The 22,736-nt window shown below is 39.8% G+C and overlaps 4 protein-coding genes across 10 annotated transcripts in view; 3 read left to right on the forward strand and 1 right to left on the reverse strand.

The window, feature by feature from the left end:
* The first annotated feature begins 423 nt into the window (after window positions 1–423).
* gmfb (glia maturation factor, beta) lies at window positions 424–6,945 on the forward strand. The gene is given in 7 exon segments (XM_086050195.1): window positions 424–504; window positions 506–595; window positions 2,035–2,131; window positions 2,849–2,898; window positions 2,969–3,101; window positions 3,184–3,257; window positions 4,053–6,945. Coding segments are annotated over 7 exon segments (582 nt in total). The 5' UTR covers window positions 424–438; the 3' UTR covers window positions 4,125–6,945.
* Window positions 6,946–7,512: 567 nt separating this feature from the next.
* Window positions 7,513–13,919, forward strand: cnih1 (cornichon family member 1). 2 transcript variants are annotated; one of them, XM_086048662.1, is made up of 6 exons: window positions 7,513–7,729; window positions 8,833–8,901; window positions 9,208–9,255; window positions 12,056–12,168; window positions 12,259–12,402; window positions 13,109–13,919. In XM_086048662.1, exons 1-6 carry the CDS (start codon window positions 7,649–7,651, stop codon window positions 13,134–13,136), a joined length of 483 nt encoding a protein of 160 aa, XP_085904788.1. In that variant the 5' UTR covers window positions 7,513–7,648; the 3' UTR covers window positions 13,137–13,919. The 2 variants fall into 2 exon arrangements, with proteins under 2 accessions (XP_085904788.1, XP_085904789.1); XM_086048663.1 differs by lacking the exon at window positions 9,208–9,255 and having other exon boundaries at window positions 7,517–7,729.
* Window positions 13,920–13,922: 3 nt separating this feature from the next.
* cdkn3 (cyclin dependent kinase inhibitor 3) lies at window positions 13,923–18,023 on the reverse strand. 3 transcript variants are annotated; one of them, XM_086048658.1, is made up of 8 exons: window positions 17,895–18,023; window positions 17,477–17,623; window positions 16,862–16,917; window positions 16,733–16,777; window positions 15,725–15,947; window positions 15,465–15,496; window positions 15,286–15,389; window positions 13,923–14,614 (listed from the first exon to the last, which is right to left on the reverse strand). In XM_086048658.1, exons 2-8 carry the CDS (start codon window positions 17,554–17,556, stop codon window positions 14,525–14,527), a joined length of 630 nt encoding a protein of 209 aa, XP_085904784.1. In that variant the 5' UTR covers window positions 17,557–17,623; window positions 17,895–18,023; the 3' UTR covers window positions 13,923–14,524. The 3 variants fall into 3 exon arrangements, with proteins under 3 accessions (XP_085904784.1, XP_085904785.1, XP_085904787.1); XM_086048659.1 differs by having other exon boundaries at window positions 17,477–17,618; window positions 17,895–17,980; XM_086048661.1 differs by lacking the exon at window positions 15,465–15,496.
* A 73-nt stretch (window positions 18,024–18,096) lies between these two features.
* The window catches only part of LOC147137235 (uncharacterized), a 6,428-nt gene continuing 1,788 nt past the window's right edge, over window positions 18,097–22,736 (forward strand). The window contains exons 1-12 of one of the 4 annotated variants that reach the window (XM_086048657.1): window positions 18,097–18,669; window positions 18,812–18,908; window positions 19,173–19,217; window positions 19,399–19,563; window positions 19,658–19,758; window positions 20,489–20,571; window positions 20,783–20,906; window positions 21,134–21,272; window positions 21,351–21,446; window positions 21,851–21,949; window positions 22,260–22,405; window positions 22,474–22,554. In XM_086048657.1, coding sequence (XP_085904783.1) covers window positions 19,176–19,217; window positions 19,399–19,563; window positions 19,658–19,758; window positions 20,489–20,571; window positions 20,783–20,906; window positions 21,134–21,272; window positions 21,351–21,446; window positions 21,851–21,949; window positions 22,260–22,405; window positions 22,474–22,554 — 1,076 coding nt within the window. In that variant the 5' untranslated portion in view covers window positions 18,097–18,669; window positions 18,812–18,908; window positions 19,173–19,175. Of the gene's footprint in view, window positions 18,670–18,811; window positions 18,909–18,941; window positions 19,218–19,398; window positions 19,564–19,657; window positions 19,759–20,488; window positions 20,572–20,782; window positions 20,907–21,133; window positions 21,273–21,350; window positions 21,447–21,850; window positions 21,950–22,259; window positions 22,406–22,473; window positions 22,555–22,736 lie in introns of those variants that run through there. The other 3 variants (XM_086048656.1, XM_086048655.1, XM_086048653.1) reach the window with 3 other exon arrangements.

The raw sequence follows: 22,736 nt of genomic DNA on the forward strand, positions 1-22,736 counted from the left end.
GACGTTTTCGATATCGTCGGTCTTTTTTATTTTGTTAGGGAAATTTACGACGCCATTTCCTCAATTTTAACTAATCTTTTTAGTGATTGCCTCTTTAGTATCAAGTTCTGGGAAAATAGAGAAATACCTCTTCAAAAGATTGATCATGCTATTTTGATTAAATGTAAAAATGTTGAAAATAATATATTTTAAAATATGTATATACTGGTTTTGAAGTTGACGTTTAATCATTACAATTGTATTCGAATCATAAAAATAAACAATATGTGAACTGTATAGCAGAAGAATATGTCTAGACTATTCAAAAGTCCTATTGTTGTCAGATGATATCAAGCATAATTATTCCCACAGTTTATATCGAGCTGCTCTTTATTGTTGTTCATACTGTAAAATTGTAAACTTTTATCGGTAGATTTGTGCGTGAGTGAGTCGTGATGGATGCAGTTAAGAAGGAGGCACTCTTGTTCCGGATTGGCCAAAGCCGTCACAAGCTGTTGTGAAGTTTAAAAAAAAACAAAAATCATTGAACGCTTCCCTGCCATTTCGAGCAGCAGCCTGTCGCGTCATCGAGCTTCAAACTCCGAAAACAACAATGGTGAGTGTGTCGTTCGTGTCGGGGATAGTTGACATCATGTTCGCTTGTGTGTTTTCGTCTGGTGTTGTTGACGAACGTAAAGTTTTGCGGGTACGCTTGCGGGAGGAAAAGTGCGACCGTTGGCTGGCTAGCGTTAGCTTGGTAGCCTTAGCATGAGTTCCACCCTCTAGTGTCAAGCACAGAAAATAATATTCAACTGGGTTCCGGTTGTGGCTGTCGAAATAAAAGTCACCGTAGGCTGACCAGTTTGGATTTTACGTATTATGTTAGCAGGGTACATAAACTAGTAGATTCATGTCATTGCTGCTTCACGCCCCTCCCCCTTTTGAATTGATTTTCTGCCATCTTGTGGCATCTATACACAATTAGAAGCCCCTGTTAGGGGCATCAAATATTTCCATGTCACATCTGGGGCTCCGTAGTTTTGACAGTATTTAAAACTGTTATGAAAACACCGTTATGTTTGATAATTGAGGAAGTTTTTTTTGTCTTATTCTGAAGGAGAATGTAGCCATATTTCTGGTGTATGTGCGGAATCTTGCCACTGCGGATGCACCACGAATAATGTTTCAACACGCACGGATTCCGCAAGCTTGTTATTCCACCAGCTTGCCTCCTCCTCCTCCTTTTCGTGATATTTTTTTGCATTCTTGGCTGCTTTTGACTGTGTTCCTGCACAATAAACGAAAGTTACCGGTCAAGACAAATTAAACTAGCTTTGTGTAAATTAACCTACTCGCTGTCTTCCTGGTTGGAAATAAAAGATCAGAGAGGAAGTAGCGCTGGTGTCACAAGTGTCATTTGTGATTCCTCATTCTTTTGTCTACTTATCCAGCTGCACTTCCTATTGTGTCACTTGCGCTGGGCTGAAAGTCTGCCAAATCTCTGAGGATCTTCTCTCGAAGCTCAGAGAAATCCCGCCTCCCACCCGGGCCATCTGTTGAGGAGGTTGTAATTATAGAATGAAGACTTTGAAGGAGCTCATATCTGTGTGCTGTGGAGTTATGTAATGTGATGAGGAGGTGACGCAGAGGTGCAGAACATTAAAGTCCCGTTGAACCAGCAGAGTACTTTTTGCTGTTTCTAGTTGTGGGTCAGATTGGGAAGCCTTCAGTGAGTAGTGCCATGCCCATTTATGTATCTCAAAAGCATTTTTTTTTTTTTTTTTAATCCACCTTGAAAACTTTGGACTCGAGGTATGCGCTTCCAAGCCGCAAATCTTTTGCAGAGGTCCCCTTGCCTTACCTGTACAACTCTATATAATAAAAGAGTTTGAGAAAGATTTAGGGGGAGTGGTGTTTAACTCTTCGACAACAGACGTATTGGTAGCCTAATAGCATAGTTGCTTAAATCTTTTTTTTTTTTTTTTTTTTTTTTTTTTAACAGTAAGTTAAAACTGGACTATTGGTTATTTAATGGTCAATTATTTTTTCCATTAGAGTGAGACCCTGACAGTGTGCGATGTGGATTGCGATCTGGTCCAGAAGTTGAAGAAGTTCCGTCTCCGCAAGGAGACCAACAACGCGGCCATTGTCAGTGAGTATCAGTTCACAGTTCCTTACTTTTTTGTGCATTTGATTTCATGCTTTATTTAAGATTCAGCCTTCACGGGCTTTTCATGAAACCTCCAGTTTCATCAGTCAAAATCCTTGACAGTTTCCCAGAAGTGGGTCACTCGCAGCCTTTAAGCCGTAAGCCGACGCTGGTGCTGGCGGCGCTCTTATTTACACCGCGCACACGCTGGGAAGATTGGATCAAGCTTCCCGCTGGGTTGGGCGAAATGAAGGAAGATGCTTTAAATCTGGAATCAAATGGGGTTTACGTGAATTTGGAAAAATTTTGTCCTGAACAAAATTCTGTTTTGGTCTATTCGGAGTGCATTTGTGAGATTTTCCAAACAAGGCCACCCGTTATCACCTCTTTGTCACGTCATATCTTGTTGGTTTAATCCAGTCATCCCTTAAAGGGAAGAAAGAACCCACTGCAAAAAAAAAAAAAAAAGTAAAATTGTTAGTTTAATAAAAGTGTCATTTTTAAGGATGCACCGATACCAGTATCTGATACTCTACATCTGCGCTCCGAGCTTAGCCCATTGGCACTGTGAGTTTCATTTGACAGCTGGTGGTATTACTAAAATCTATGATTTGCCCAGCCCTACTTTTGACTCATTCAATGACCTATAACAAGATTTTCTTACTTCATTTTGTATTGTTTATTCACTTACCATGTTTGATTTTTCCTTTAACCCCCCAGTGAAGATCGATAAAGACAAGCAGCTCGTGATCTTGGATGAAGAACACGAGGTGTGTTGAATTACTGACGCTTAACTTTATGTCCAGCGTTAATTTAGTTTGCTCATTTGTTTTGCTCCAGGACATTTCTCCCGACGACCTGAAAGACGAGCTCCCGGAGAGGCAGCCCCGATTTGTGGTGTACAGTTACAAATACAAACACGACGACGGGCGCGTGTCCTATCCTCTTTGCTTCATCTTCGTTAGCCCCGTGGGTACGTCCGCAAGGTGACTGACGCTTAAAGGCGGGCGAGTGTCCGTGCTCACCGGAATCTTCCGTGTCTGCGTTTGGGGCAGGTTGCAAACCGGAGCAGCAGATGATGTACGCGGGCAGTAAAAACAAGCTGGTGCACACTGCTGAATTGACCAAGGTTTGTGAACATTGCGGCAACAAGGGATGGCCGAATACCGATAGCTGGTATCGTATCGGGCCGATACCGGCCGCCGATACGTAAGCAAAAAAAAATTGGACACCAGTTAACGTCTTCCAACAAACTGCTGGCATCCATCAACAAAACAATGAGTAATATTTAGTAGTTTTAACCTGCTAGCCATCACTTACAGACACATCCAATGTTTTTAAATACATCAGTAATACATTTTGTATCATTTTAAACCTAAACATTTTTCAAGCATTTTTTTTTTCTATCGGTTTTTCCTGCGTTCAAGACATAATGCTAACATCGAGCAGTAAACTGCTAGCATCCACCAACAACAATGAGCCATTCATCTGTTTTGATTTCATGATTCAAAGTGACCACCAGAGGGCAGTATGATACTAACAAACATATACACAGACGAGTTTCACATCCGCGAGACTCAATAAGTTGCACTAGTAGACATTTTTCGCACAGGGTAAATGCTTGTGAGTATTGTTCCATTGTTTACATGTGTTGCTGCAACATTGAAATATCCATTGCTTGAAGGCTTGTACTGCAACTAAGGTAACATTGACTAAAGTTAGCCCGTCAATGGCATTTTGCATTGTGTGTTAGCATTAAGCTAGTGAGCTTTCGAAAATGCATGCGCTTTGGTTAAGCACACAATGTGTAAAGAAGCAAGCACTTAAGAACGCTTTACTATCTTCTACTTTTTGTGATTTAATTATTTATTTATTTATTCACTCATTCATTGATAAACCTGAATTTCAACGTTTGCCACTGCAGGTGTTTGAAATCAGGAACACAGAGGACCTGACGGAGGAATGGCTCCGGGAGAAACTTGGCTTCTTCCGCTAAGGAACCCCGGAAGGTCCGCCAGCGCCGTTCTCTTTCCGAACCTCGACCTGATTTAAATAGTGTTTACTACTTCCTGTCTTGTCATAGGCTTCTCACTGGTTGAAATGTTTGTGGGTTGAGGCTGGGACGGTTATCGTACAGTATATGCCGTTATACGTGTATACCGCCAGAGGTGGGCATTTTACTCCATTTTTCTGGTACGTCATCCGTCATTTTTCGTGCCGAACTGAATTGTAATCGTCGCTCCGTCATCAGTTAGTCCGTCAAAGTTCTGTTTGTCCGTCAGTCGGTCCCCCAAATTAACGTCAGAAAAAAAACCGGCGTCCGCCACGATTACACTGACGGATGAAAACCCACTTCTGTCATTTTTTTTTTTTTTTTTTTTTTTTTTTAAAGCGTCCCGTCATTCGTCAATCGTCAGCAAAACGGGCGTCCGTCAGTCCGACGGAATGCCCGCCTCTGTGTACCGCAAACCAGCAGGTCCTATCCCACCCTCCCCTTTTGTCGTCTCTGTGTGCCTGCCGGGTGTGTGTCGGTGTTGAATGAAAACTCTCGTAATGGACCAAACTCATCCACGTTTCCCAAGTGTTTCGTTTTGGGAGCGTTTCCACAGGTTCCAAAAGTATTAGTTTCACTTCTATTTATATTTGGGTGGGCAGTCTGTCAATCTGGGTGTTTTTTTTTTTTTTTTATCTTACCTTTTTAAAGTACTGGGTTTTTTTTGTCATTGTGGGAAATCAAACAGCCTGCCTCAACATGTGAAATTCAGCTCGTGATGAAGATTTATTTGAGGGGATTTAAAGCATCGCCAAGGACAATAAGGCACGTAGGACTTGAGTATGGTCAGGTTTACAAGCGGGGGCAAATTTTGTAGCTATATTTTTTAAATTTAATATATACAGAGGGTCCTTGGTTTACAATGGGGCTCTGTGTCACCCTGGCCACTCCGGAGCAGTTCTGGCTCCGCCCCTGACGTAGTCTATCACTAAACTAGGCTAGTGCAGTCGTTCAAGCCGGAATCACAGTAATAAATATTCATACGAAAAACACTCGTATGCCAAAAGTATAACGGAGCATTTTCTTATGATGGGTCACCACATATTCGTACGCTGCGCACCCTTCCAAAAGGTCGGGACCGTCTTAAACCGAGGACCCCTTGTAAAAAACTTTGTCATCTTTAAAGCGGACATGATTTTTTTTATTTATTTATTTCCCCCCCCCCCCCCCCACAATGTGAAAAAGCTCCCAGGAGTCTTAATAATATTTCTTTCCCCGAAGAACAAAAATTACAGCAATGCCAATCTATGCATCCAACAACAAAATGGCGGATCTTGGCCTAGCCTAGCCTAGCCTCCGGGTCGGTGTGGGGGCGGGGTTAATTATGTCAATAAGATGCGCTCTGACATCACAATCTGGCGAAAATGCAGAAGTGCTCACGCACAGACACGTTTCGGAAATGGGCAACTCACAAATAAGTTAAATGTTTTAACACTTGGCGGGTGTACAATTTTATATACAAGTCCGTTTTTCGTGATACGTCCACTTTAAATTTAATACGAACTTTTTTTTTTTTTTTTTTAGGGGAACTGCAGGGTTAAGTGGACACTTTATTGATCCTATGACATCCTCATTGGTGCCCTCATCTCAAAACATTCCAAACTGGACAGTTTTCCCACACTGTGAAAATCTTACCTTCTTGAGACGGATTATTATTAATATTATTTTAGTAACTCTTGATCAATAGTCATGTTGATGAATGTCATGTGTACAGCGAAAAGTCAATTTGCTTCAAAAGACACCAGTCTGGAATGTTTCATAAGGAAACTTAACAATCGTTGTTTTCGATATTTTTTTTTTTTTTTTAACAGGATGGCGAGTCTCTCTGAATGTTCTGAACTCCTGTTTCAGGTTCCATTGTGTGGTTGTAACTCCGCTTCCGTTTGATAATGTAATCTTGGGTTTCGAAAGATGACTTCAACTCATTCGAGAAATCATTATGCCAATAATCAACCTCGTACGAGTTCTTCATTTTTTTTAATTTTTTTTTTTAATTAATGGATTATTTCGTCTTTTTTTTGTGTGTGTGTTGAATGTGCCAGCGACTCTAAACTTTGTGCCAGTTCTTTTTGTGATTGTCTTGGGTCGTCGTTTTTGTCTTTTGGGGCTTTAAACACTCATTGACTGGGGGGAAAAAAAAATGGTATGACCAATAGAAAACGATTTAATAATTAAAATTAATCAATCAATCAGTCAGTTTTCAGTCATACATTATGAGAAAATCAAATCTGCTTTCATTGTTAGAAGATCAAACGTGAATCTGTGAGAAATAAAGAAAGCTTTGATGGGCAGGATTAAAAATGTTATCAGGAGTTATGGTTTTGGTCAAATAACGCACAATTTTTCAAAGTTGGCATCTGCTTCTTGCAACACTGTAACATTTGAATCTAAAACTCAAAAATCCGGCACAGGTTTTTAACTGCTTTGATTTCATTATTCAGATTTCTTTTTTGCCTGATCAATTTGCTGCATCTGCATTTTATTTGATATATTTACTTAAACTCCTTTTTAAAGAAAAGTCTGAGTAAGCGTTGGCTTGTAAGGTGATTGAACTGATTGCTTCCTCCCCAATTATTATAATGATAATGTAGTGCCGTTGTAGTCGTTTTGTCCTGCTGTTTCTTTCCCTTTCTGAATGAAAAAAAAATTAGCAGATGGTGAAACTTGAGATACAGTACTGTATTTGTATTTTCCATACTATACTTTATTATAAAAATGCATCTATAGTCCCCTGTTGTCCAAATAAAAGCATTGATAATGCTTAGCTTGTTTTTTTGTGAATGTTGTACATGTACGTATGTTTTAAGATGATGACCTTAAGCACACGAAGTTTGTGTATGTTTGTAAACGTACACAAAAATCTTCGGCAAAAAACAACAAAATATCTGGAAAAGACAAACTATTTGAATCATTTCAAAATGTATGAAAAATACAAAATATTAATAAATCCAATATTTTGAAAGAAATATATTAGTTAAAAATGTAATTCGCAAAAACAATTGAAAATACTAAATAAAATATGAGACAAAATATACACAAATGTTTTTGTCATTACCAGTATATGATTTTTTTACACACACGTTAATATATCTGGGGGGGCCCGTGGGATTATAATATAATAAAATATGAAACGAGAATAAAACTACGTGAAAAAAATGTTAGAAAATAGTATAATACAAAGGCAATAATAGAAGACAACCACAAAACTATGTTAAACATGTCAGTTAATAAAAAAACAATAGATTAAACGGATGACGTCAGTTGAGAACCACTGCTTGGAGTGATATAAAACCTCCGCAAGATGGCGCTAAGTGTAGAGGGCGGAACGTGATACGGCTCTATTACGGACTGGAGAAGAAGAAAAACAATCAGGACAGTCTGGGGCTAGCTCGAATCCGTTGCGAGGGCTTCCTGCAACCTGCATCATCCGCTGACCAGGAACCGACAAACCGGAGCGGAGGGGCACAATGGCGTTCACGTTCGCGGCCTTTTGTTACATGCTCGCGTTACTGCTCACGGCGGCGCTCATCTTTTTCGCTATCTGGCACGTAAGTACAGTGCACTAGTTGGTGGCATTGAGTTAAGGTTTGGACCAAGGAGAAGAAGGAAAGCCAGGCCATGTTGGACGGCCCGCTTGTAAATGTTACGCTTCTGACGTAAATCATCTTCAACGTGTGTCGTTACGTCCACCCTGACGTAACTCTTTCTAGAAAGCTGTCGTTGTAATGTTGACGGCTCAAACCAACGTGACAAGTTGTTTCACTCATTGTGCGATAACATTCACTTTTACGTTATTGGACTTTATAATAATACTCGTTATTTCATTATGCGCTTCCGAAATCAAAGTTGTTGCTGTCGAATGCAAAAGTAGTTATTGACCGTCTTCTCGCGAGCTAACAAGCTAGTAGGCTTAGCATTAGCGCTGGACGGGAGTCGTGTCGCTGTCAGCCGCTATTGGGAAATCTCGCGAGAAGACGCGATACACTCAAACAGTCCCATCTCGGTTACAGAAAAGCGGATTACAATTACATTTTTCATTCTGCCTTTTTTTTATCCTCTTCTAGCATTTTCTTAATAATAATAATAGCAAGTAATGATATTAATTTATGTGAAGAGTGGACAATGACCATGTTAATGATTTCTCGTAATAATTAGGAAACAAATTAAAACCAATATGCCACATTTTATTTCAGGAAATATCTGCCAGTGTTGACATTTTCAAATGATCACTGCTACAACATTCAAATCACAATCATGCCATCACTTGCTGAGCTGGGCTACACATGTGCTCCCTTGGGGTTTGGGGCTACCTGGTGTCCGCAGGCACTATGTTGATGACCCCAGCTTTTAAGCAATGGGCGTTTTTGAGCTCAAAGATTGCAGCAACACTTGTCGAAACACAATATAACAATTCACCTCTAAGAAAACGCCTCATTTTACAGCATCTCACTCAATCACTTCGTTTTGAAACCCTTCTTGATGTATTATATCGCTGGCGTCGGGTAGAAAATCCTCATACCCCCCCAAATCCTCACTTTTCAAACTGTTTAATTCCGCGCATTGTATTCAGTTATGTTATGGCTCTATGTTTATACTGTAGAGTGCCATTTTTCTCAGTCTAATGCCTTGTGGGCCATGTTTCTTCCCGCAGATCATCGCATTTGACGAGCTGAAGACTGACTACAAGAATCCCATAGATCAGTGTAACACTTTGAATCCGGTAAGTGCTCCCCCGCCCACCCCCACACCGCCACCTCCGTCCCGCCATCCTTTACCTCTTATGAGCGCATGTCGGAATGCCCGGATTGGATTTGACGTACTTGAGGAACACAAACCTTTTCAATCATTTCTCTGCACTGTCATGCTAAATGAATAACCTGGCCTAACCATGCCTTCTTCCCGCTGTGCAAACTCTAATGCTATTTTTTGTTTTGTTTGTTTTTGTACTTCCTCCCCCTTTCTAATCCGCTTTTTTTTTTTTTTTATACTCATTGCTCCCCCTACCCCCCTCCCAAAAAAAAAAAAGACGGTCGAAAAGGTCAAAAAGATTAAACGAGTCAAACTTGCCCTGAAGGTTTGTACCAGTCTTGAAAATGTCAAATGCCCGCTCATTGTGCACGAACCAATAGTGTTTGCAAATGTCTTTTCAGTTAGCTAAACTCAACGCTAAGCTTCGTTTTTGGGGGTTTCCACAACACCACCTCCAGTCCACCTTTTGTCTTGCTGCCTTTTGCCTAGAAATAAAAATGTATTGCTGCTCTTGCTTTCAAGGGATGATTTTTACTTTTGGTTGTATATTTTTCACGGTGGGATAAGCGGTAATATTCGCTTCAGTGTCAGTGATGCAAACGAAAAGCTGTTAGCTGAAAAGACTTGCAAAGGCTCAAAACATGCATGATATTATGATTATTACAATTTTTTTTTTTACTATGACCTACCCTTTAATTTGCATACAAGTACAGTGACAGGAAGTTGAGGTCAGGTGAACTTTTTTACACCAAGTACCAAAATTATATTTAGCACTCCAAATACCACCAGAATATAAAACATCTGTACTTAATGACGATGAACGATTTAGTGTTGTTATACGTATATGCGTAGCTCGAAATGGTCGCTTTCCGACAAAGAAGCTAACCGCCCAAGAGACGAGACACAGCTGCTCTTGAAAACGCCTTCTTTGAATTGACGTCATTGTACGTCGATTGCACACGATGAAAACGTGGTCAACTAAAATATGTTATTGAACTGTTTTGGAGGAAAAGAGGGGAAAATGACCTCTGTTTACCACATCTTAATCATGTGCGACCAAAATATACTTTACGAAGTACTTTTTTTTTTTTTTTTTTTTTCAGTGTAGATTTTGATTTTTTTTTTCTATTCATCTTGTACTTATTTTATTTTTTTTTAAACCACGACGGCAGTATTGTGGTCCTGAACTCGCGGGTCCAATATTTGGCTGCGGCTCTGCGTTGTCGGAGGTGTGCAGCAGATGGCAGAATACTTGCACTGTCCAGCTCAGCAGTTTTTAAAAAAAAAATTATGGCGGTTATTGATTGGCTAGCCGTTTCAGTAGTGGGCGGAGCTATTTGAGCAAAAACTATCCTCTTCGTTTTTTCCTTGTTTTAATTAAAAAAAAAACACACAAAAAAAAAAACATTAAAAAAAAAAAAAGAAATACAAATAAATAATTTAAAAAAAAAACTAAACAAAAAGTTATATATATATTTTTTAGTGGTTCTTGGATTGCATTTAGCAGCACAGTGCAGGGTTATCAACACTTCTAATCTCCCCCCCCCATCCCCCCGCCTCCCCTTCTTCAACGAGCTGCACTTAACCCCTCCACCCCACGCCCCCCTCCACTCCCTCCCCGATGCATGCGGCGCCTCCATCTGCCCTTACTCACTGAGCTCCCCCAAACTTCTGACCTCGCACCGGCTCGCCGCATGGTTGGCGTCCAATGCGTCAGCTCCCCTGGCCGTTTGTCAGGACGTGCCATGAACCACCTCAATGATTTTTTGCGTGTGCGTGTCTTTTCTGTTGACCTCCACTGAGGGTAATTCGCTCTTATCCTGTAGGACTCTTGGGAGTTTGTTTCTCAAGATTTTCATTTGCACTTCAGAGGATGGGGTGGCTAATTCAGTTGCAAAGTGCAAATCCAGTGTTTATTGCGCCGGGGAAAACTTTTCTTACTCGAGGGCCACATTTGAGTTTTGAAACAGACTTATGTATTTATTTATTTATTTTTAATGAAATAATAACTTTGATTATTTATAATTCATACAATTACAATGAACGACCAAGTATTTAATAAAAAAGATACAAATTGCTCACATGTAAATGTAATTCCTCGACTTGTTTTTACTTCATCATTTTTGATTAAAAATGAGTGATGTTTTTAGGGAAATTAATGTACGTGAAAAAAAAATCATTCCTATTTTAGAATTTAAATTATTAATTTAATCCCAATTAAGAAACCAATCATTTCATCTACTGAACACAAATTGTTCAATGGAAATGTCTTTACTAGTATGTTTTTTAATTTTGCTACTTACAATAAACCAAATTGTCCAATGAGAAATGAATAAATACATGTAAAAATCTAAAGTGGTTAATTGTAATACCACAATATTATCTAATTCTGATTGTTTTTTTAAAATTATTTATAATACATTTTCATAACATTAGCTAAATAATTAGTAAAAAAAAAAACAAAAAAATGTTAATATAGTAAATATATAATTTATTTTATTGTAATCTTAGTATAATTATTTGTTTCATTGGTGTTTGTTTTATGTTGAATCTTATGTATGACTTTGTTACAACTGTATTTTTTGTTGTTAAAGTGAATGATTTAGAAGTGCATCAACAACTAATAAATGATCATATTCCTCCGCAGCCATTTTGAGCATCGATGCCCGCACCTCAAATTTTGGCTCTCAACACAATCGGCCCCCCCCCCAAAAAAAAAAATAATAATAAAATGTAAGGACAAATGATTGTAAAACAGTCAAATATTTTTGTTTGCGAAGAAGTATCATATAAACACCCAAAAATAAGGCTGATCTCGTCTCCATTTACTCGCAAATTCACTTAGTCAGTATTTAATTGAATGCGAAGATATTGAGTTGCATGAAGCGAAATCGGAAAATGCCTCGTCGTAGCTAAAGCTGAAAAAAATGGATCATTTCTCAGTGCGGGTGGGAACCGCTGGATCGGAAGAATTTTCATTCATGCGCCATTCCCTCCGGCATGATGCTTTTCTTGGTGTCATGGAACGCTCATTGTCGTTTGGACGTGTTTGATCAGACGCCGTCACGGTGGATGAGTGGATGACTTTTTTTTTTTTTTTCCCCTCTCCCTGCCGGCCTTTCCAGCTGGTGCTCCCGGAGTATCTCATCCACTTCTTCTTCTGCGTCATGTTCTTCTGCGCCGCCGAGTGGCTCACGCTCGTCCTCAACCTGCCGCTGCTGGCCTACCACGTCTGGAGGTGTGCGTGCGCCCCAAATCGCGGCATTAGAATTTCACGTGTGCTCGAGTGGACAATTGCGTATTTTATTTTTTTTTTTTTTTTTTGCAGGTATGTGAGCAGACCCGTGATGAGCTGTCCAGGACTGTACGACCCGACGACCATCATGAACGCCGACATCCTGGCGTTCTGTCAGAAGGAAGGCTGGTGCAAGCTGGCCTTCTACCTCCTCTCCTTCTTCTACTATCTCTATGGGTATGCCTCGCATGAGTTTTTTTCCCCAGTGTCAATGTAAAAAGCCTTCAAAACATCCTGGAAATGTAGGTATTTTGTATGAAAGCCTTCGAAAGGGAGTTATTCTGCACTGTATAGCGCTTGCAAGTAAATCCTGAAAATATGCCGCCAAAAGTGCCTTCGAAAAGTCCTTACAAAGGGATGATCATAAAATTCCTTCAAAAGTCTTCAGTTCAGGCAGACCCGTCACCAAACCCCTGGCCTCCCCCGTGGCAACGGGCGTGAATTCAGCTAACGAAACGCCTTCAAAACATCTTGCAAATGGAGGTTGCCGATGCAAATTTCCTTCAAAAAGTCCTAGAAATGAGCTATTCCATGCAGAATGTCTTTGTAAAGGCGTGCGGATTTAGACGTTCATTAAATTTCATCGACAATATTTAAAATTGAAGGCATAAAAATACTTTTGAAACTCGGTTGTTGTATAAAAAAAAAAAAAAAAAAAAGCCTTCAAAATGTGGAGGCAAAATGGAAGTAGTCAACACAAAAATTCCTTCAAAATTATCTGGTCTATGGCAAATGGCCTCAAAAGGTCCTGGAAATTGAAGTATTCATGAAAATTCCTTCAAAAAGTCTTAACCTCAGGTATTCGACATGAAATGCGTGCAAAAAGGATCTTACGGATGACTTCAGCCGTGGTGACAAAATGTTGTTCTTGTGTCTTGCCCAGCATGATCTACGTTTTGGTGAGCTCATAAAGTGGGACGCACGGATGACGGCGGCAAAACGGGTCGGGACGCTTGAATCTCGGAGCTGTGTGAACGTACACAGTACACGCACGCACGCACACACTCACACACACACACACACACACATTCAAGGGAGCGGCCAGAGATGACCACAATCAGCAACACCATCTTGAATCTCTCTGCCAATGCTTCAACATTTTACGGACAAACGCGAAAAGGACCATTTTGTTCTTTTCCCGCCACCTTCTCAGCCCTTTCTTCCTTTTTAGGTTCCACGGCGACCCGGGGTAGCTAGTCGGCAACCGAAGAGCGTTTACAAACTAGTTAGCCGTTTTCCCGCCTGCGTTGCGACAGCTAGAATATGAATTTGGACTGTTATCGCCGTGGAAACGGGGCACGTCCCTCTTGTTTGTGTTCAAAGTGTGCGTTTGACCAATTTAAAAAGGTAGACTCAACAGTTGGTGCTAGTTTGAAACTTCAACGAACTGAGAATGAGCCCCTACTGTTTGTTGTGTACTGTACTTAATACACCCCCCTACCCCACCCTCAATGTTTCTGTATATTTTTTTTTTTTTTATGTTCTCCGTTTGGATATCTCCAGCACTCCTCTCTACAAGTCAGTCTTGATGCTTTAGACGCTAGCAACAGCATCAGACAAACGTTTTTAATTGTCGTGTTTGTTTTGTCCAGAAACAGGGTGAAATCTATCATGTCGCATCACCAAAATGTCACTTTTAAGACTTGACCACTTGACTTTATATGACGAAAATAAAACCATCCCACTCTGTTTTAGACTTTTGTTTTTGTGGCTTTAATCGTACCGCGTGTCCAGAAATGCGATAGAAAAAGAAAGAAAAAAAAAAGGCAAAGGCTGAAGAAAGAAGCATAGTGAAAATGAATATCTATCATAAGCTTTTTAGTCAATCATGTTTACCAAGGATACATTGCAGCTCGCAAGCAGGAATTCTTCCCTTTTAAAATGGGAAGTCAACCCAAAACATTTCTTTGCAAGAATATGTTCAATGCAGCCCCACTAGCCTAAACACAGCATTCTGATTTGATATAAGACGTCAAGTCCACCGATTTTTGTCCATCTCGCGGCGGCCGCGATTGGTTGTTGCCCGAGCAACTGTGATGTCATTTTAAGTCGACGTCAAGTGACAAAATGGCCGCCCCATGAGATGGACAAAAATCGGTGGATTTTACTGCTTAACTCACATTCCACAAATGCGATATTAATCAGAATGCCGTGTCGAACATATTACTGTAAGGAACATTTTTCAGTTGACTTCCACGGTAAATATTTGGAATTCATAAAAAGCAAGAAATATATTAAGATGATTTTTTTTTTTTTTTTTTTAAAGTGCACTAGATGACATCACACAGGAGGAAATGGCTCATCGAGAAACTGAGCGCTCCGTGTGAACGTCTCGGCTCTCTTGGTAGGCGGCGTAGCTTTCCCGGAATTCGTGCAGGAAGTTGTATTGCTGTCGAAGAAGCGGCAGTGAGGGAAATTAGGACAACTGTTAATAACCTCTATGTATTCACAAGTGTTGAAAATAGAGCTATGCTGAGTAAAATGCCTATAAAAAGTCCTGAAAACAGAAATATAACATGCTTCCACAAAGCCCTAAAAATGGAGAACCTAAACAAAATGCCTTCAAAAAGTCTTGAGACACTCCATAAAATCATCAAATGTTAGACAATTTACATGAATGTCTCCAAAAAGTCCTGGAAATGGAGACGTCTAGATTAAAAAGACCTTCAAAAAAGTCATCAAATGTTAGATATTATACATAAATGTCTTCAAAAAGTCCTGGAAATAGAGACCTCTAGATTAAAGACCTTCAAAAAGTCATCAAAAGTTAGATATTCTGCATGAATGTCTTCAAAAAGTCCCGGAAATAGAGACCTCTAGATTAACGACCTTCAAAAAGTCATCAAACGTTACATATTCTACATAATTGTCTTCAAAAAGTCCTGGAAGTGTCTATCTACATAAAACACCTTAAAATTGGGACTTTGGGGAATCTGTATAATACCGTCAAAAAGTCCTCAAATTCGAGATCTATATTAAGACCCTCAAAATGTTCTGGATAAGGAGGCAACTACATAAAATGCCTTCATAAAGTCCCACAAGTCCTAACAATGGCCTTACTTTCACAGTCTGTATGGCTCCGGGTCCTCTGTGCGCCCGCAAGATGTCGATGGCTTCGTTGGCCGTCATGCTTACGGAGAGCTGCATGAGCAGGCAGGCGGTGACTGGAAAATAAATGAGTATATCATATCTGATGGAAATTGCGGCATATAAAGAGGTCAAAACAAATGCATTCATACTTAATGCAGAGCGTCCCAGACCTCCATAGCAGCTGCAATGAAAAAAAAAAAAAAAAAAAGACTTGGGTGGAGGGGAGTGGGGTGTGCTTGCTTTTTTTTTTTTTTTTTTTTTTCCTCTCCCCACATTTAGTTATGGATGAATCTGCAAACATTTTAACTTGGGGGGGGGGGGTTGTTGTAATGAATAAGGCCATAAAATCAAATGTGGAAAAAGTCGAGCGCTGTGAACACTGTCGACTGTACTGTATGGTGTCCCTCACTGGATGAGAGTCCTGCGGTTGGCCTCCAGGCTGCGCTGCAGCTCGTCCAGGATGCGTCCGCACTGCTCCAGCTGGGGCGCCTCCCCGTCGGGGAAGGGCATGTGGTGCACGCTCAGACCCTTCCGCCGGTAGACCTCCAGAAGCGAGGCCACGCGATACTTGGACAGCTCGCCTCGCGTGCACAGCACAAACACGTCCTGCACTCCTTGGTTGTGAAGCTCCTCTGCACTCAAACACACAAAACACTGGGTGGCCATTGTTCGCAGCACCGAGTGCCACATCCGTTTTCTGAGAAAAACGGGGGTTGATTCTTCCCAAAATTCTGAATTTTAAAACCTTTTTTTTTTTTTTATACCTGCGAATAGGTTAATTCGCGGACATGTTGGATTCCACTGTACTGTATTTGCAGTTGTCATAGTAGAAGTAGTAGTAGCATTAGTTGTAGTATTCATGGTAACAGATAAAAGCAGTCGTCGTAGTATAAGCAGAAGTAGGCTTAGCAGTAGTAGTCGTATTAGCAGTATCAGAAATAGTAGTAGTCAGGGGCGGAGCCAGACCGTAGCTAATGGGTGGGCCTGGAAAAAAATCAGGGTGGGCCTGAATAGTTCTCTCACTGAGCACAATCCTACTGTCCCAACACATCACATATTCAAATAAAATGACAAACTGAGTAATGTGAAGTTCTGATCTTCTTTAGACAACCACAATTACGCCGTTCTTAATATTCAATGAAATAATATGAAAAAAAAAAAAATACGACAAAACGCAAATTTAAAAATAATCTAATAATAATAAAAAACATTTTTTTAAAGTATATATTTTTTCATGAATCTCACTGGGTGGGCAGTCTGTGAATCTGAGTGGGCCTGTGCACACCCAGGCCCACCCATGGCTCCGCCCCCCTCCGGTAGTAATAGCAGTCATTGTTGTATTAGAATTTGTATTATCAAGTGAGAGTAAGCATGCTCCTTTCCTTTGTCTTCATGTGTGACAGTAGTGTGGCCTCACCAACATCGTTGTTCACACTCCTGCGGATATCTTTGAATCTACAACCTGTAGTGAATAAACACACACTGGTGTCATTTTGTTGCATGTGTGTGTGTGCGCACAATGAATGGACATGTTGACACTTTCTACCTGGAAGGGAACATATGCCCACAAACTGAGAGGAACCCACTTCGGACAAAGGAACCCTGGAACACAAAAACAAATTCTACCATCATCAGCCAGAATTCAGCAATAATGAGAGTAAGACAAACGATAGAAAAGAAAGAAATAAGAATTGCAGGGAAATATGAAAAGAAAAATATTGGAAAAATGAGAATCAAACAAAATAGCAAACTGAGAATAAGTAAAATAAAAAGGGGAAAATGCATTGTGAAAAAATAAAAATAAAACAAAAATAAGGATGAACAACATGAAGACAGAAAAATCATAAAAAATAAATACCAAAAATATGTTCAATAATATTAGGAATAAAACCTCACATAGGAAAACAACATTGAAAAAAAATATATACAAGTATAATATTATAAATAAATAATTAGAAAAATAAGACTAAAACAAGGATATAGAAAAATGATTAGAAACGTAAGAATAAGAAAAGTCTAAAAGGACATTAATACAATTATTTTAACAATTAAAAAAGTTTTTTTTTTTTAAATAACAAGGAATAACAATAGGATTAATAGTAGAAAGTAGAAGGAAGTGAAGAAGGCATAGAGGAACACAGACAAAAATTTGAAGGCAGACCAAGTAATGTCCAAAGGCGTCTCCTCCTCCCCGCCGACGCCATCTTCTTCAGACGAAGAGTCAAACTGGCCGCTTCTCATGTCGTCACACAACACAGGACGCTCTTAAATCATTCACAGCATAACCAGTCGTGCAGCTGCTCCTTTTCTTGTGGGACGCCAATCAAACAGAGGATCAAGGAATAGTTTTCATGCAAACTCCCAATGGTTTCAAACACATTTTACATGACTTCATAGCTTAGATTCAACAAAAACACGAGATCATCATTTGAATGACGAAAAGCTAACGTTAGCCGCCTTTCTCAGCGACGCAGAATAGACATTTATCGAAGTACAAGCAAGTAAGACATAGTCTTTGGTTATATGTGTCGAATAAAGAGTTCTATTAAGAGAATATAATTGTATCTTAATTTCCTCACCGGCCACGAATGCACTGACGAAATGTTTTGATATGAACGTCGCCGTCAGCTGTTTCCGGTGATTTTGAAAAGTGCACGAACGCAGTAGCCAATCAGAACGAGGATAGCCGATTTAGCCACGCCTTTTATGGGAAGGACTACCACAAACACCAAGCATACGTTCGCCTGATTTTATTTACCACGTTAAGTTAGACGGGCGGGACAAAGGCGGATGGTTTGAAATGACGGGCGGGGATGGAATTTATAATAACATATTTATTTTTTTAACACCATTACATATATTATGTATAAATTATATAACTATATGAATGACAAAATATGCATGATGTATGTTTTTTGTATGGCATAATAGATAGTGTTTCTAACTTCCTAGTTTAATTCATGAGAAACAGGTTTAAGTGGGCTGTAGTGTGTTCATCAATTGTGACGTCACACAGGACATCTGCTGAGCATAAAAAAAAACTGTGCGGCGCAAACAGCAGAAAAAGGGGATACAAAGGAGCATTTTTGCAGGTGACCGAATAAAAGAGAATATACACGAGAATTTTTTTCGAGTTACAGGAGGAAAAAGGACTATAACTGAGTGTTTTTATACGTGCGGGAGATCAAAGTAATAAGGACTATTTTTGCAGGTTCAGGGGGAAAAATAATATAGGGTTATTTTTAAAGCTGTCATAGGAGGAGAAAAGGGGAATATCAAGGAGTATTTTTTTAAAGGTGCTGTAGTGAATTAAGGGAATAACAAGGAGCCTCTTTTAAAAGAACTTGAACTGAGGTAATTTCTCCTTTCACTTTTAAAAACATCTCAACTTGCTCTTTCCATGTGAAATGAGTTGTTTAAAATTTGTCCTTACAGTTGATTTTTTTTTCTTCAGTGGTTGTGTTGTTTATTTGTAACGTGTGTGCCTTGTATTCAGCAGACTGCGGCGGACTGACCTCCTGCAGGGCATGCACTTGCCACTTCCTTGAGCAGAGGGTCCGCAGGCAGGGGGCCCCCCACCTTGGCAAAAACAGGTCAACAAGCACAAAATGATGTGTCATTCATATTACCGCATTGTATGCATTTTGTGGCATTATCACTGCTAGAAATGTGGGAAAGCACGGTTCGTGCAAAAAGAGAGGCAAGATTTTACAGAGCTGACGTATGGCATGCAGGTCTTTTGGGTAATGCCACATGCTGCTTCATCAAGGCCAAGATGTGATTATATTGCCTTGTCAATTTGGTCACGGGTTTTCACAATTTGTAGTTTTGCACGTGAATTATTTTTTTTGTGTCAGGTCATGAAACCTCAGGAGGCAGAGCTTGTCACAGAAATCTCCAAGGTAAGTAGAAACACAGGCGACACAGGACACAGTCTTACTAGTAATAGATGTTGTAATAGTACAATTAGCATTAATAATAGTAATAGTTTTTTTGGGGTTTTTTTTTAATGTTTTGGATTAAAAAAAAAAAATCGAAATTTTTTGCGAGCCTCACGATGTGTTTTGATTGAAACGATTTTAGCTGCAGTGGATGGTCTCGGAGCTGAAGACGGGCTTAACGGGCACCTTGCTGGAGCTGGCCCATATCCAGCACGGAGACTCGGTCCTGCGCGACGAGCTGGAGGACAACCGGCGCCGTTGTCGGGAGAAAGCGCGGCGCGTGGAGGCCCTGGTGGAGTCGCTCAGGGTCAGGCCACATCGGTCGCTGGGGCGTTTTTTTTTTTTCTTCGTTTGTGCAGCGAAAGCGGACGGCTCGCTAACGGCGCTGTCGCTGCTTGTAGGAGGAGCTTGGCGTGATGCGGTGTCAGGTGTTGGCGTTGCACGGCGACACGCAACGCCACCAGCAGGACGCAGAGAGTACTGCGGCCACACGCGGAGAAACGTAAGTCAACTGCTTGGTGATGCAATCTTTTTTCTGCAGGAAAAAAAAATAAAATCATCATTTTTAACAAAGAGTTCAATTTATAAGCACAGGAACTATTAGATAAAAAAGTGACCACTTTTATCAAAAGTTATGATTTAATAAAAAAAAAAGAGCAAACTCAAGAAACTGAGCAATTTAATGAAAAATTATCGCTTTAGTTCAAATCTCATCAAGAGGATAAATTTAATCAAAGGTTATAGTTAAATAAATAATGATCAAAGTCATACAAACATCTCCTTCATAAGATGAAAACTTGCTGTATAAAATAAAGATTTCATAATTTGGCATTTAAATAGAAATGAACATTAAGGATTTTTAATGAAAGTTTGTATCAAAATGTACAATTTCATTGAAATATATCGAGGTGATTAAATATTGATTGATTCAAAAGTGAACCGTAACAGCTAATTTTATGAAAAAAATGATCAATTCGATAGAATTTACAATCTGATAAAAATAAAAAATGTTTAAAAATGAGAAAAATGCTAACTAATAATTAGTTCATAAATTTACAATTTAATAATAAAATTAAACAAAACAAAAAATGGTTTAATCAAATCAAATCAAATTTTTAAATAAAAAAAAAAATTAAAAATGCAACACAAACACATTGTACTGTAACAATTTAAAACATGTTTTTTTTGGGGGGGGGGGGTGGGGGCCTATACTGTATTTCCATGAGCTGCAGTGATCCAACGGCGGCGTGCCGAGGAAAGGTTTTGCTGCACTGCTTCCTGCAGGGCCTCAAAGCTGGACTCACCGAAGGAACAGGTTACAACGACAAACACACACAAAATGCTTCTTTTTCTGATCAAGATATTATCATCCACGTGGGCATACTATTTTTGTTGTTGTTTTTTTTTTTTTTTTTTTTTTTATTTTTTTTACACAATATTGTTTGGACTGATTATTTAAAAATAGATGCAGTAATACATCGTCGCTGTCCTGTGAAAAACACTTATGTCCATTTTTTATAATCCAGATGCACGACACCAGGTGGCGCTGCAGCTGCTCCACTCCGAGTGGGAGTACGTGTCCACTTTGAAGCAACTCTGCGACCAATATAAGACGGCAACGCCCACTCGACACGTGACCACTCAACCTCAGTAAGCTCGGCATGTTTTCAAATGTTACAAGGATGTTGAAATTGAGTGTTTTTAGCAGTTGCTTTTTGTGTGTGGCTTTAAGAGGCGTGGTCTAAAGAGTGACATTGGGCTGCAGTTGGTTTAGTCAAAGTGGGAGCATTTAGACATGAGCTGTGGCCTACAGCTATATATATATGCTCCAAATATAAAAAAAAAAAAAAAAAATTGACTATGTTATTTTGACGCAGCGAGAAGTTTGCCTCGTTGGTGGAGCGGCTCCTGCAGCGCCACCTGCTGTTCAGGGACACCCTGCAGGAGCGGCTTGCCGCCCAGCGCTGGAAATCCCTGGTGGGAGACGTTCTGGTGCAGCTCGTTGGACAGAACGAGGTGAGCGTGCGCCTCGGTGGGGGTCCCGAACACCGACCGACCGGCTGAACGTCGCTAAAGCGAAATGTTTGTTTCCAGACGTCTTTCTCGGACGCCTACGTGGGCTACGTGGGCGCGCTGGCCACTTTCCTCTCGCTGGAGGTCCACAAGTTGGACAGACGTGAGGACAAGCAGGTGCGTTCAAGTAATAGCGATTTTTTAAAATTGTTTTTACACATAAAAAAGGAAACAGTTCATTTATAAAATTAGCTTAATTAATATGAACAATTTGATAAGATAAATGAATAGAACCATTTGATGTCATTTGAGTTTAAGTTAATTTGATGAAAACAAATATTGCAATTTAAATACTTTAAAAATAAGGAAAAAGTAAAACTTTACATTATGTTGAATGTTATTGCAATAAAAAAATGCAACATTTGATTGAAAATGAACGAGGGTCGCGGGGGAGCTGGAAAAAACCCCACCAAATTTCACAAAAATATTTTTTTAACATTCAAATGACAAAAATGATAATTGAATGAAAAGAATGGAAAATCTAATATGAAAAAAAAACGTGGCTTGTGCATTGACAACAGGGAAGCGGCCAAGCGGAAAAGGAAAAGGAGCAAATCCAAGTGCTGTCGCTTCTCCTGGCACCCGTCACTCGTGTGCATGGCTACCTGAGTCATATTCAGGTCAGACACACAAATGTTTCATTTTCATTTTATACTAGACACACTCAAAAAAAAAAAAAAAAAATATATATATATATATATATATATATATTGCCAGGTGTGCGTGCAAGTTTCATGAGTTTTCATGTTTGTTTAGACCCTCATCTGTCTCTTCGCGAAGGTTTCCTCTGTTTCCCCGAAATAGGATTTTGAATTTTTCCTTGTCCATTTTGGACTTGAATCATGGGATGTCACTTATCAATGTCAGACAAAATGTCGTAAATACTAAAAACAAACCAAAAAATTGCTGATTGATTTTGTGGGTGTTGAGAACTTGCTGCAGTGGACTGGCAAAGAGCATCCGGACTGCAGCCTGCTGCTGGGCACCGAGAGATCGCTCAGGGACCTTTTGTCGCGATGTCACACCATTCTGGAGGAGGACGTCCGATGGGAGGGTGGCGAAGAGCCGCCCCGGCAGTACGTGCACTAACTGACCGACTACACGTGTAGTTGTTCATATAAAAGTGTCATGGCTTGCTTTCCAGGAGTTGCGGCGACGCAGAGGCCGGCAGCTCATCTGCAAACAGCGCCCCTCAGAGGACAAAGGGGGAGCATGCAGCTCAGAGGTGAGCGTAATATGCACACATTAAAATCGTTTTTATTTTTAAAATTGATTTCTAAATTCGGAAAAAAAAAAAAAATCAGATCATTTAATTTAATCATTTGTTTACATTTTTAAATTTTCAAAATCATTTAAATATTTAAATGATGAAAAATCAAATCAAAAGTAAAACATTTTTTTTTGCCT

Source organism: Filicampus tigris, chromosome 13 (genome assembly GCF_054856515.1).
Source record: "Filicampus tigris isolate MCC_2025a chromosome 13, RoL_Ftig_1.0, whole genome shotgun sequence".
NCBI classification, from domain to species: Eukaryota; Metazoa; Chordata; class Actinopteri; order Syngnathiformes; family Syngnathidae; genus Filicampus; species Filicampus tigris.

Coding starts and splice junctions, on each gene's coding strand:
- cdkn3 (XM_086048658.1), bottom strand. CDS start 17,556: ATGAGAAGCGGCCAGTTTGACTCTTCGTCTGAAGAAGATGGCGTCGGC. Junction 15,948..16,732: donor GAGTGTGAACAACGATGTTG/GTGAGGCCACAC, acceptor GTTTGAGTGCAG/AGGAGCTTCACAACCAAGGA. Junction 15,497..15,724: donor AACCGCAGGACTCTCATCCA/GTGAGGGACACC, acceptor TTTTCATTGCAG/CTGCTATGGAGGTCTGGGAC.
- cnih1 (XM_086048662.1), top strand. CDS start 7,649: ATGGCGTTCACGTTCGCGGCCTTTTGTTACATGCTCGCGTTACTGCTC. Junction 8,902..9,207: donor AGTGTAACACTTTGAATCCG/GTAAGTGCTCCC, acceptor AAAAAAAAAAAG/ACGGTCGAAAAGGTCAAAAA. Junction 12,403..13,108: donor TTCTTCTACTATCTCTATGG/GTATGCCTCGCA, acceptor TGTCTTGCCCAG/CATGATCTACGTTTTGGTGA.